The 12,686-nt window shown below is 46.9% G+C and overlaps 1 protein-coding gene across 25 annotated transcripts in view; it reads right to left on the reverse strand.

The window, feature by feature from the left end:
- The window catches only part of PTK2 (protein tyrosine kinase 2), a gene marked incomplete at both ends in the record, with an annotated part of 140,626 nt that overhangs the window by 100,874 nt on the left and 27,066 nt on the right, over window positions 1–12,686 (reverse strand). For all 25 annotated transcript variants that reach the window (XM_080610846.1, XM_080610839.1, XM_080610845.1 and 22 more), the window contains one exon: window positions 6,789–6,955. In XM_080610846.1, the coding sequence (XP_080466972.1) occupies window positions 6,789–6,955 (167 nt within the window). The remainder of the gene's footprint in view (window positions 1–6,788; window positions 6,956–12,686) is intronic.

A 12,686-nucleotide genomic window follows, 5' to 3' on the forward strand; every position in this document is an offset into this window, starting at 1 on the left:
CACCAGGAGCCCCATCCTGCAGCTAAAACCAGGGCTTACTCAAGGAACATAGAGAATGGTGTGTTGGAAGGGACCTTCAAGCTCATCCAGTTCCAACTCCTGCCACGGGCAGGGACACCTTCCACTGGAGCAGCTTGCTCCAAGCCCCTGTGTCCAACCTGGTCTTGAGCACTGCCAGGGATGGGGCAGCCACAGCTTCTCTGGGCACCCTGTGCCAGCGCCTCAGCACCCTCACAGGGAAGAGCTTCTGCCTAAGAGCTCAGCTCAGTCTCCCCTCTGGCAGGTTAAAGCCATTCCCCTTGTCCTGTCCCTACAGGCCCTTGTCCCAAGCCCCTCTCCAGGTTTCCTGCAGCCCCTTTAGGCACTGGAGCTGCTCTAAGGTCTCCCCTTCAGGAGCCTTCTCTTCTCCAGGCTGCCCCAGCCCAGCTCTCTCAGCCTGGCTCCAGAGCAGAGCTGCTCCAGCCCTCGCAGCATCTCCATAGTCCTCTTATGTTGGGGACAACATGACCCTGCTCCTTCTCAGACCAAGCGCTGTAATATTCACCTCTAAATTGTTCCAGAAGGAATTTCTCTGTAGGAAGGTTTCCTACTTCCTTATTCATCACCAAGATGTATGCAAAGGCCAAATGAACCAGTTTTTGACGTGACAGTCCTATTTTTCAAGTTAACAGTACACCACAGAGCGAAGGAGATTCAGAACTGGCCTTGATCCATGACCTATTCCAAACTTCCAGTGCCTCTCAAACCCTAAACTTCTGCTTCCAATCCTTAAATTTATTGCTATTGCTTATCCTGTGGTAAGAGCCCACAATGTTTGACACACACTGCATGCTTCCTCCTCTAACACATTCCAGCAATGGAACACCGATAACAAATGTCCTCATCCCTTTGGGTGTGCCAGTACAGCGTATCAGAAGTGTAAAACTCCTTACAGCCCTTCCCAAAAATAAGTCTATTTAACCATCTCCTCTGATGATAAGAACAAATATTGCAACATTTCAATCTGTTGGTTTTAGCAGGCCTGCAGCAAGCGGTTTGGCTGCCTGTAATCAAAGACTTATACAGGGATTTGATAGGAAGTTACTAGGAGTTACTGCTGCTTAGGATTCCACTGCAACAGCAGCTGCGGTATCCTCTGCTTTGAAACCATTGGAAATATACTGGCTCAATAGAAATCACGGGAAACAGGGAATTTAGAAACTGCAAACACAGACACACTGGGTACAAACCAGAGAACATTATTCCACATATGGCAAGCTTATTTCACCAAGAAAACTGCACATTCGGTCTTCTTGTGCACAGAAAACATGTTCTTAAACTAAAGCCTTCAGACTGCAGGAGGTACGAGAGAGGTGGAGAACACCCGAAAGGAGAGATTTAGATTGGACATAAGAAGAAAGTTACTATGAGGGTGCTGAGGCGCTGGCACAGGGTGCCCAGAGAAGCTGTGGCTGCCCCATCCCTGGCAGTGTTCAAGGCCAGGTTGGACACAGAGGCTTGGAGCAAGCTGCTCCAGTGGAAGGTGTCCCTGCCCATGGCAGGGGTTGGAGCTGGATGAGCTTACACAGAGCACACAAACTGTCTCAGTCAACCTGATCTAGTGCAGGATACCTGAATCCTGTGGTCAGTTCTGGGCCCCTCACTACAAGAGAGACATTGAGGTGCTGGAGTGGGGCCAGAGAAGGGCACTGAAGCTGGTGCAGGGCCTGGAGCACAGTGTGATGGGGAACGGCTGAGGGACCTGGGGGGTTCAGTGTGGAGAAGAGAAGGCTCAGGGGGGACCTGATCGCTCCCTACAACTGCCTGACAGGAGGATGGAGAGAGGTGGGGTTGGTCTCTTCTCCCAGGGAACAAGGGATGGGACAAGAGGAAATGGCCTCGAGCTGCACCAGGGGAGGTTTAGATTGGATGTTAGGAAAAGTTTCTTCCCCAGAAGGGCTGTCCAGCATTGGAACAGGCTGCCCAGGGCAGGGCTGGAGTCACCATCCCTGCAGGTATTTAAGACATGCAAATGTGGTGCTGAGGGACAGACACGGTTTAGTGGTGGACTTGGCAGTGCTGGGTTAACAGTGGGACTTGGTCTTAAGGATCGTTTCCAACCTAAATGATTCTATGATCCTAGGATGTCGAATGCCTTTTCTCTTGGGAATAAAGAAAACATGGGAAAAGCACTCTTGCGCCTTTACAGGGACTTGTCTTCTTAACTGCTTTCTGCAACAGGATCTCCTGAGAAAAGAGGTAAGGCCAAACAGTTTGGCTGTAGGCTGAGAGTCACTGAGAGTGACCTTCATTACCCATTAATAACCTAAGCTCTGCCTATGCCTATGGGAATGAGGAAGCTGACTTCCAAAGGCCATCTCAAGGATGGGCTTGATTTTAATTTCCTCTAAATCTCCTATCTGAAACACAGCCAAGTGATGAGGATGACAAGTCCCTTTCTCACAAACCAGCTCTGCCTTCTGTGCAAGTATCCCAGCTGATGGCTCCTTATGGTTGAGAGAACTATGCCTGGAAGACCACTATGGAACTCACTGCTCTGCACCTATACCAGAGCACATAAGCAATCAGCCACACACTATGGGTCTTCACACAGACCTGCAGACAGGTTGGCATCAACAGAGTTAAGCTGTAAGGTGAAGTGACCTTTCCACAGCACAGCATATACTACACTGAGCTCTAGGAGCTTCCCTTTGAGTAACAAGCACTAGCTGCTGTGTAGTTGTTGAAGCCAAAAGGACGACTCGACTCTTGAGAGCTGCTGCCTATGGGATTCTCACTGAAAGTCCTCTGGAGACCTGGGATCTGTACTCTGCTGCAGTTAAACCATGACACAGTCCCTTCTCATTCCCCCTGGAGCTGAGACGCCACTATTTCATGGTCACTACAACCCAGGCTCACACTGCAAGAACTGGATTCCGGTAAGCATCACTTTGTAGGCCTTCCTTACACCTACACAAAGAACTGTTCCAAGAGACCCAGGAACATGCTGGAGAGTATGCATCCTGCTGTGCTTCCCTTCCAGTGTCAGGGTCATTAAAGCCCAGTCAGACCTGGAATCACTGATCTGGAGACTTCCTTGGGTTGCTTAAAGAACACTTGGTCCACTTGCTTACCCTGGTTACGGGTTCTTCATCTCCCACCTACACCAAGTGGCCTCTCCCCTGACCATCACCCACAAGGCTCACCCAACCTGCTGCACATCCCATAGAGGAGCTCCACACACCCAACAACCTTCTGAAAGGCATGGAAAGAAATTATCTCAGCAGTCCCAAGCACACAGGTCGCTTCCAGCAGGTTCCCATTCAGTTCACATCAACAGTTAAATAATGAGAAAGGAGAAAATGGGAACAAAAAGGGCAGACAAAGGAAGAGCCTTGTGTGAGTGCAATGAACTGAATCAGCTTGCTGAAGGATTAGACGAGCATTAAGGCTCAAAGAAGAAAAGGACTGGATAACTGGAAGCAAAAGAGTGGAGAAGGCACACTGTGGAGGAAAAGAGGTACAGAGCTGTCAGACCAGCTTAACTCACTGAATCATTGTGCAGGTGGTCTGGGCTTTGTGCCAGTGCCAAGGCATTTGTATTGCAGCTATTGAAACTTATAGTAGGGGACTGCTAAGGACTGGGGCAGGGCACCTGCTACCTGTTAGAGCCAAAGCATGAATGTCACCTGGTTACAAGGACCTGCTTTGTCTACAAACCTAACAGAAGGTGTCTACCCCTTGGGGAACACAGGGTGTTCTAACACATACAATGTGTTACTTGAACATCTTGGGATTTCCATGGGACAAAGACGACCAGCAAACAGAAGGGTGCTTTGGGCACACACCATGTTTAGAGACACCTGTGACTGCTGTTTAAGGCTCAGTACTATAAAAAATGATGAAGAGTTGATGCTATCTCAGATTTAAGAGTCCCACATCCTGCTACCCCTGGTTCACCTACCAGTACAGAGGTGAAGATGAAGGGATGAAGGCTCTTTCCCATTTCCCCCCCAATGCCCTTGAAAGCATCCAATCATTAAAACAGTAATACTACTACAAGTGAAGAGGAAGCTTTTCATCAAAAAGTGAGTTTAACACTTGCCCTGCAAGCATAAACACGAAGAGGAAACCTGAAGCAACCAAATCCACTCCATTTATTGCCTTAAATGAAATTAAGAAAGCCCTGGGGTTTTGTGTGTATTTCACTTGTCATCTGGGATCACCTCACACGCACAGGTATCATACAAGCAAATGCTCAAGGAACCTTTAACAGTTTATTCTACCACAAGAAAACCCAACAGCAGCACTGTTGCTGGACTTGAGTAACGACTAACACCCTCAAGATGGCATTGGGAAGACTATGGCTATTCTAAAGCAATTGCATGGAATTACACTCAAATTCTTCTGGAGTGCTCAATCCTGCTTAACTCAAAGAAGACAGACAGCATTACCCAACATGACATAAAGCACAGCAGACTCCAGAATACTTATTTCCTGGTCAAACCATTACAAACAAATAAGCAAGAAGTTCCAATGATAACTGTAACTCTGATCATTTTTCCACCACGATTTAGATGCACTTGGAATCTTCTGATGTTGGACGGAATTATCTTCATTGCCAGAGAATAAAATAAAATGGAAGAAGGATATTTGGTTTAATCCAGTTAAGAAGCACAAACATCCTTGAAGTAAATGTACAGTGAAGAGGCAGGCACAGTCAATGAAAGGTTTCTGTCTGACCTTTCGTGCCAATCTTTCTTCTCGGTAGGAAAAGGTAATATTAGTATTACTGATTTTGATTTAAAACAAACCAAAAAGCACCACAAGATAGTTCAGCCCTTTGTTACCTCGTGCAAAATACAGGTCTTTTTATAGCAAGAAGGTCAGAGTGCTATGTAAAAGCAAATGTGAGGATGGGAGAAAAAAGACTTCCCATAAGCAGTGATTTCCTGTTCGCCTTTTGCAATGTAACCGAGGTTACCACTGGCAAAGCTGAATCTTGAGTGCTCCTCAAACTGAACTCTTTGCCATGGGAAGTGAAGTGACAGAATTTGGGGTGATCTTGCCCTCAAGTCATAGAATCCCAGACTGGTTTGGGTTGGAAGGGACCTTAAAGCTCACCCAGTTCCAACCCCTGCCACGGGCAGGGACACCTTCCACTAGAGCAGCTTGCTCCAAGCCCTGTCCAGCCTGGCCTTGAACACTGCCAGGGATGGGGCAGCCACAGCTTCTCTGGGTGACCTGTTCACTGTAATTTAACCTTCCTAAACTCTAACTACAGCCATGTCATCTGAAGCACAGTCAGACACGCTGTATCTCCCCTTCACTAGCTCGCCTTGGCAGATTATAAACTGTAGAGCACCCAACAAAGGCTGCCTATAAAGAGGAGATTGATTTTACTCTGGTAACTTTTTATGTACGACCTACTGACAATCAGTGTAACTTCCAGTAACTGGATGAGTGCAGGAGAAGGGCTGAGATCTGAGTTCTGAACACTGTGAATATAGAGCCCTTTAAATTTAGATGACTAAAAAAGCCCCAAACAAATCACACGAGAGGCAGTTACTGCTTTATTAACACTATAGGAAGCTTTTAATGTAAGAACCATTCCAAGACTTCTCCCCCTTTACTCATCTAAATATTTTTACAAGGGCTGTCATATGATCTTAAACACCCTGTGTTATGGTATTACAAATATGACAGCGGCGTTTTGATTATGCACAGCAAATCTCTATGGGTTTAAAAGGTATGTCAGGCTGCATACATGTGATAAAACATTAGATGACACCCTGGAAAGGTACTGAATAATTTACAGCTTATCATAGCTCTTTCATGAGTATTTATACAATTCCTTTCCACAAACTTCAAAACAATAGCAAACTCTGCTTGTAAAACTGACTTTGTTCTGTACTGTGTATAATGCAAGGTGTAATGCCACACATAAATGGAACTGACACTTGTACACTACTGAACAAATGTCCACACTATAAATTATTTATACCTTATATGCAGCACTACTATCTTGGAAAGGATTCCCGGATTCTCTAATTCCCAAGCTGTGATTTCACTGTATGATCAATGAAAACTTTCTTGTGAGGTACAGAAGGGAAAATATTGATGCACATCCCACAACCAATAAAATGCAGCATGAACAGAAGAGAATGTGCAACATGAAGATGACCCAGAAGGCTGCGTGGAAACCTCAGAGCAGCTTCCAGTGTCTGAAGGGGGCTACAAGGATGCTGGAGAGGGACTCTCCATCAGGGACTGTAGTGACAGGACAAGGGGTGATGGGATCAAACTGAAACAAGGGAAGTTCAGGTTGGATATAAGGAAGAAATTCTTTACTGCGAGGGTGCTGAGGCGCTGGCACAGGGTGCCCAGAGAAGCTGTGGCTGCCCCATCCCTGGCAGTGTTCAAGGCCAGGCTGGACGGAGCCTTGGGTGACATGGTCTGGTGTGAGGTGTCCGTGCCCATTTCACGGGGTTGAAACAAGATGACCTTAAGGTCCTTTCTAACCCAAACCATTCTATGATTCTACAATTTCTGTTCCTACTTTATGCCTCCTCTAAACCCCAAGTTACACTTACCTGTTCTCTTCAGTTTGCAGGAAGCTCCTTTCAACAACAAAAGCCCCTTAAACGAAACACACCACCACTTACACCTTTGTGATAAGTTTGGTGGTTTGCTTTTTTCCCCCTATTCCACCACAAGAGGATTTTTCTTAGTGAAGCAAATAGAGTTTTATTACAAGGAAAAAGACTTCAATGACTCCGTTTTGACGCTGAACAGATTTGTAGCCTTACTTCCATTCCTCTGAAGGGTGGGCTAGTTCAAACTTCTCTCTCACATTGGATACCCCCATGTCCAAGTGTAGCCAGTGAACCTCCTCAGACTGCAGGTGACTGAGCCGTAACCCATAGCAGGCCACGTTTTTCACTTTGTGACTGTCCACAATCTTCTGAATTATGCCCTAAAACAGAGAAACACACACTTTTACCATGTGAACGATTACCATAGAATAACTCATACAAAACACTAAGCAATAAATCAGGTATCAGCCTGAGTAAGAACACCAAACATGTGCAATTGTAAGCTCCTATTTCAGACAAGCATTTACAATCTCTGACGTTTTCCCAGCATGGCTCCACAAAGCAGCAGTAAATACATTTCCATTAATCTTAAAAGAATTAAGCCGCTATTTCCTCTACGTAAACCAGAATAACATAAAAGCCAATACATAAGAAGCACATTTGAGGAAGAAAGCAAGATGTATTTGTTCAAAAACCACATCCAGCCCTTTAAGGAATTCTCTATCTACAAATGGAAAATCATCTCAGACTTTCATCCTATTTAATACCCCAGCAGCAGGGTTTGGTAGGTCACATCACAGCCCCTTGGTTTCCTTCCTCCTCATCCCCCATCTCATTTTCTCCGGAGATTCAGCACAGATCCCTTATAAAAGGAGGCAAGCAACAATTATTTGGGCAGATTCTCAAACAAAACCAATGTCCTGCTTGTTTCCCCTGCGATAAATCTCAGTGTTTGAGGCTCTCTCCTCAAGAAAGGAACCTTTAGAATGAATCACAACACTTCACTGTTTCCCATCCGTGTCAGAAAGCTCTAACACACAGTAACTAAAATTGAGATGAGTTACTGGATCATGGATTAGCAAGGTGCAGCCTGCCAGGCTGTCCTCCTCTTATCCACATTAGAAAGCCAGCAGGCGATCAGAGCTGCTGCCTACAACCCCAAGGAGACAAAGCTTCCCTCTGCAAGGCAGCACATCCCCATCACTGCACAGTTCAGAGCTCAGCAGGAGCACGGGCTATTGCTGCTCCCAGACACTGCTTCCTTCAGCAGTTCAGAGTCCTTTGCTTCTGACCCTGTAATGGCCTGGAAAAGCTCATGTGGGAGTGTGTATATACATATAATACACAAGCACACATATACACACAGATGCACAAGCTGATGATTCTTGCGCTGAGTTTAAGGCCACATCAACATGGAGCCAGTGGAAGTACTAAAGGAGTCAGATTTGGGCTGCTGGAGTGAGTGAGGCAAAAGGTTTTTTACAGCATGAAACTGCTTCCCCAAGTTCATGATTTCATATCCCAAAGGAATTGTTTCAGACCCCAATTCTGCAAAGGAAGCAAGCAGAAAACCGCAGAAGAGACTAAGGAAGCACTAAATCTGACTAGAGGGGGAAGATGACACATGTAGGAGTGGAATCGTGCTTCTGGTGAGGTGAGAGCGAGCTGCTAGATCAGCTCACACGTCTTCTCCAACTGCAACCTTTAAATAATCTTGCAGAAGCAACACAGTGAAATGTACAAAACCAATAAAGGCTCTCCAGGAGAAGGGAACACAACCTGTGTTCAGTAAGAACACAGAGTCTGAATCCAAAGAGGTTCCATCAAGCCCAGCACCCTGCCTCCAACAGCAGTGGCCTGAGCATCCTCAGAGGCATCATTTGTGTCGGTACCACTGTGTCTCCCAACACCCTTTGTCTTCCTCTGTGTCCAGGAGCTGGACATTCACTGCCAAGCAATGGCGAGCCCAAACTTGGAAGATGGACACAAACAGCAAAGCGTGCAGGATGCATGTGGAAGACTACGTCTGTCACGTGGCCCAGAGACTTAGGATAGCATGGACTGGGTTGGAAGGGACCTTAAAGCTCATCCAGCTTCAACCCCTGCCACGGGCAGGGACACCTTCCACTGGAGCAGCTTGCTCCAAGCCCCTGTGTCCAACCTGGCCTTGAACACTGCCAGGGATGGGGCAGCCACAGCTTCTCTGGGCACCCTGGGCCAGCGCCTCAGCACCCTCACAGGGAAGAGCTTCTGCCTAAGAGCTCATCTCAGTCTCCCCTCTGGCAGGTTAAAGCCATTCCCCTTGCCCTGTCCCTACAGTCCCCTGTCCAAAGCCCCTCTCCAGGTTTCCTGTAGCCCCTTCAGGCCCTGGAGCTGCTCTGAGGTCTCCCCAGAGCCTTTTCGTGGAACAAAAACCCTAAGTGGCTTCTCTTTGCTTTTGAGGGTTCATTCCAGATAGCAACAAACCACAGCCAGCACCAAAACCTGATGGAATAAGCCAATGTGGGGATTAATACACTCAGAAGGGCTGCTCTGCAGGGGAAGCCTCTCAAGTGAGACATCTATTCACTTATTTACTTTTTAATTAACAAACCAGAGAATTTGGGTGTTAGAACATTTCGAGCCACACCTTCTATCAGCATCAACCAGTGGGTTCCTTCAGCAACAGGAACTCACAGCAGAGGAAGTGCAGCTTATGAACAGTTCCCATGCAGCGGGACAGGGTTTGTTTTATCTGGCGGCTATTCCCAAACAGCACAAGATTAATGTCCAAGACCTGCACTGGCACCACAGTCACCATCAGGTCAGTGTGTAACTGCAATGGGGTAGTGAACACCACATTGAGTCTCCTCGTGTTCTGGACAGGCTCCACAGAGCGAGCAGAGCGTGTCAAACAAAGCCACTGCCATCCCTCCAGGATGGGTGACAGCTTCTCTTGTCTTTCATGGCCACAACATGAGGAGCCCTGCCAGAAGCACGCCTGATGTTCCTTGGGGTAGTGATCAGAATGCTTAATCAGATGTTTCCAGACAGCTGAACTACTTAAGCACTGCACAACAGTGACTAAGACCCTGCCGGGACGTGCCATGACAATCCTTTAACTGGAAGCCCAGCTAAAGAAACCTGCAGTCTCTGCAGACTCTACTACAACCAGCCCTGTAGCTCAGGAAGCTCCTCAGATGCATCCTCGAGCAGGGCAAAAGCAGGTAAGGAACACCGAGGCTTCAACCTGGATTACAAACTTGACTCCAGCAGAAACCTCCTCCAGAGATCACTTTGGGTATATGCAAGGTACCCACACGAATATCAGTTTCCATGAGGAGTTTTCATGTGTCTATTGTCATAAACACCTCCCAACTGTAAGGAAGTCGCACCATCGTCTGCCCATTGAATGCTGTTGCCTGTAATCGCATTGACTTTCATTAGGTTTCCAGAGCTAACATTTATATCCTGACCATAAAACAGGCTGTACGGCTGAGCAGAAGAGAATGGGAAGTCCTCAGAGGAACTTCTATCACTAATAGGGAAGTGATGGGTCACCTTTCCCTCCCTTTAACCCCAAAAAAGCTTTTCAATAGCTAGAAACCTGGTTAGCGCTCATTCCTACCCATTTGTCTGAAGAACCCACGTATACTCAACACAGCTCATTTTAAAACCAGATTAATATTTGTCCTCAATTAGGAGAATGTGCCCAAAAATAGAATATCCAGCACAGTTTGCTCAGGAGGCTGCTGACAAATCAAGACAAGAGAAAGGCCGAAAGGCACCGGATCCCCTGCGCTCTTCCTGTGTGTATCAGCAATACCTTGTGCTTCTGGAACTGAGGGGAAACGAATCGCTTGCTCGTAAATTAACAAAGCTGATGTGTTACAATGAGTGAATTGAGGTTGGAATATATAATCCCAGTGTGACTGCAAACCTCATTTCCCTATTTAGTAGGAAGGAGAAAGTGTCTTGCATCAGGAAAAGTCTCTAAGGAGCACCTCTGACACAGCACACTGTGTTAAAGTTTGTGAAGCACTTCCAATATGGCAAACGCTATTTATGTATCAAGTATACAATCCTGGGTGCTATTATATGGGGCGCTTAAATGCAAAGCTGGACACAAGTAAACTACAAAGCTCTGATGCAAATGGACTTACAATTTCCATACAGGAAAGCTCTAGCATCCCCTCACAGCACTAAAAGGCAGGTTGTCCTCTGATGAGCCCATGTCTGACATTCAAAGAGAAAAGCCCACATCCCTCCTCTTCTCATTCTTGTGCTACTTTCCCTCTCCTGCACTGATCCAGCAAACACATCTGTACACATTACACTTCTGGGTAACTGCCCCCAGTTTATATCCTGGGCATGACATGCTCTGGTATGAAATACCTCTTTGGTCAGTTTGGGTCAGGTGTCCTGTCGCTTCCTCCCGGCTTCGCCTCCTCCCTGGCAGAGCTGAGACTCACAAAGTCCTAGGTCAGACCAAACATTACTGAGCAGCAACTAAAAACATCAGTGTTATCAGCGCTGTTCCCAGGCTGAAAGTCAAAACCACAGCACTGCACCAGCTACTAAGGAGAAAAATGACTGCTACTGCTGAACCCAGGACACTCATACAATAAACAAGACTGGGGAACTGATCCAGCTGAACAAGAACTCTGCCACTGAAGCCCTGCAACAAGCATATACTGAAACTATAGCCTGAAAACACCTTATTGTGGTGCCTGGGATTTTGGCACCATGCAATACCATCAACTCAAGCAACACATCCACAGAAGTGCCTCAGTGTCTCTGTCACTTAAGCCATACACAGATCTGTCACCCAAAGCACCTCTCCACACTCACTCGTCATTCCACAGAGAGCCTCCAAGCACACCCTGAGAGCACTGATGGAGCAGAGCTGGAGCAGCGTTCCAGCCTTCAGGTGAATCAGCACTTTCGTGATCCCACCGCACACTTCCCAAATAACAGTATTTTAAATGTTCACAATTTCAGAAGCTGAACATCCAGAACTCACTAGAAATTGATAGAATCCCAGGCTGGTTTGGGCTGGAAGGGATCTCAAAGCTCCTCCAGTTCCAACTCCCTGCCACGGGCAGGGACACCTTCCACTAGAGCAGCTTGCTCCAAGCCCCTGTGTCCAACCTGGCCTTGAACACTGCCAGGGATGGGGCAGCCACAGCTTCTCTGGGCACCCTGTGCCAGCGCCTCAGCACCCTCACAGGGAAGAGCTTCTGCCTAAGAGCTCATCTCAGTCTCCCCTCTGGCAGGTTAAAGCCATTCCCCCTTGTCCTGTCACTACATGCCCTTGTAAAAAGTCCCCTATCCTCACAAAGTCTAAGAGCTTCCCTGGATCCAGCACTTGCATGGTTAAACACCAGTGCAGGATGTGCTGTTGACTTGAAGCCATCCACAGATCCAGCTGTTATGCTATTTTGGGTGTGTGTCTCAAGAGTATTTTGCACAAGCATTCTAAAGACCAAAGGTGGTTTTTGTCTGTTAGAATTAGATTCATTATCACAAGACCATATACCTTCTGGTTTGATACTGAGCACAGTTGCAGCTCCATAGGTTTGAGTTCTTGGTACTCAGAAGTTCTCAGAAGGGAGGCACGTATTTAATAACAACACAGTCAGAGCTCTCAGTGACTGAGGTCAGACTGACAAACCTCTTGCCCTTTTTCAAGGCAGGCAATGTCCTTCTCGAGCAATGTCTGGAAAGCAGGAATGCTGCAGTGGATGCTGAGGGATGCTCACAAATAAGGCTTTAATACCTGATTCCCTCAGCAGCACTGCAATGCCTGCAGGAACAGGTATTTCCTTTCTTCCTGCAGTGTTCTCAACTGTGTCAGTCTGCAAGAGGATGCAGGTAACAAGATCACAGAACTGATCTGAATTAAAAGCAACGCTAAGATAATCATTCATTTTACCTTGGACTGAGGCTGGCAAACAGGCACACCACCTATGCTAGCACAGCTAAAGTCACAGCATGAGCAAACAAACAGCAAGAAGGAAGCTGGCACGAGTGCTAGAAGAAACGCTTGTCTAATAGGGCATCATTTGAACTGTAGAGCCTGTTTCCATTCCTCCACCACAAACTGGATCTCCAGTCAAATACTCAGGTCTC

The sequence above is a fragment of the Psittacula echo genome (assembly GCF_963264785.1).
Source record: "Psittacula echo genome assembly, chromosome: 2".
In the NCBI taxonomy this organism is placed as follows: Eukaryota; Metazoa; Chordata; class Aves; order Psittaciformes; family Psittacidae; genus Psittacula; species Psittacula echo.